The sequence below is a fragment of the Triticum dicoccoides genome, chromosome 4B, assembly GCF_002162155.2.
Source record: "Triticum dicoccoides isolate Atlit2015 ecotype Zavitan chromosome 4B, WEW_v2.0, whole genome shotgun sequence".
Classification (NCBI taxonomy): domain Eukaryota; kingdom Viridiplantae; phylum Streptophyta; class Magnoliopsida; order Poales; family Poaceae; genus Triticum; species Triticum dicoccoides.
The window spans coordinates 77,277,904-77,278,568 of NC_041387.1; the positions used below are offsets into that span (position 1 = coordinate 77,277,904).

The following is a 665-nucleotide window of genomic DNA, read 5'->3' on the forward strand; positions in this document are numbered from 1 at the left end:
AGGAGGACTGGGTGGGAGTCGGGGAGGGAGTGGACGGTGTGCTTGAGGTGGGGCGGGGTCTTGAGAGCCGCGGCGGCGGCGGGGGTGGGGAGGAGGGTGGCGGCCAGGGCGAGGAGGTCGGCGGAAGAGGAGGGGGCAGACCCGTCGTCGCCGGCAGCGGGGGCGGTGCGGCGGCGGCGGCGCGCGGGCGGCATTGCGGATGTGGGGTGAGATTTTCTGGTGGGGTTCGAAATGGGAAACGGAGGGAGGTCGACAGATTTGGGGAAATTTTGGGAGGGAGAGAGCCAAAGGGAGGCGGCGACGGAGACTGAATTTGGAGGCGGATGGGCGATTGGAAATGGGAAAAGCCGGTGGTCAACCGACCGATGTTTTCTCTCACGTCTACCGCATCCTGCGTTTGCCACGTGTCTTCATGGGCCCAGCATATCATATCTCTCCTTCGTCCTTATCTCTAATGAAACGTTGGCCATAGATGTTCTTTCTTCTATCCATGTGTTGACCCAGCTTTCACCCGAAGGCTATCTCATCTCACCATGCAAAGTGTTTTCGTAACCTACTCTCATTCTTGTAACTGGGCACATGTTGCAGTCCGGCCAGAAGGGAGGCGCGAGAGAAGGCGACGACAACGACATAATCGCCGGTTGTGGGCACCCGACCACGGCGGA

General features: G+C 60.5%; 1 protein-coding gene across 1 annotated transcript in view; it reads right to left on the bottom strand.

Annotated features, from left to right (window-relative positions):
• The window catches only part of LOC119292529, a 5,689-nt gene extending 5,495 nt beyond the window's left edge, over positions 1–194 (bottom strand). Inside the window, exon 1 of the mRNA XM_037571340.1 lies at positions 9–194. Coding sequence (XP_037427237.1) covers positions 9–194 — 186 coding nt within the window. The remainder of the gene's footprint in view (positions 1–8) is intronic.
• Positions 195–665: the final 471 nt, after the last annotated feature.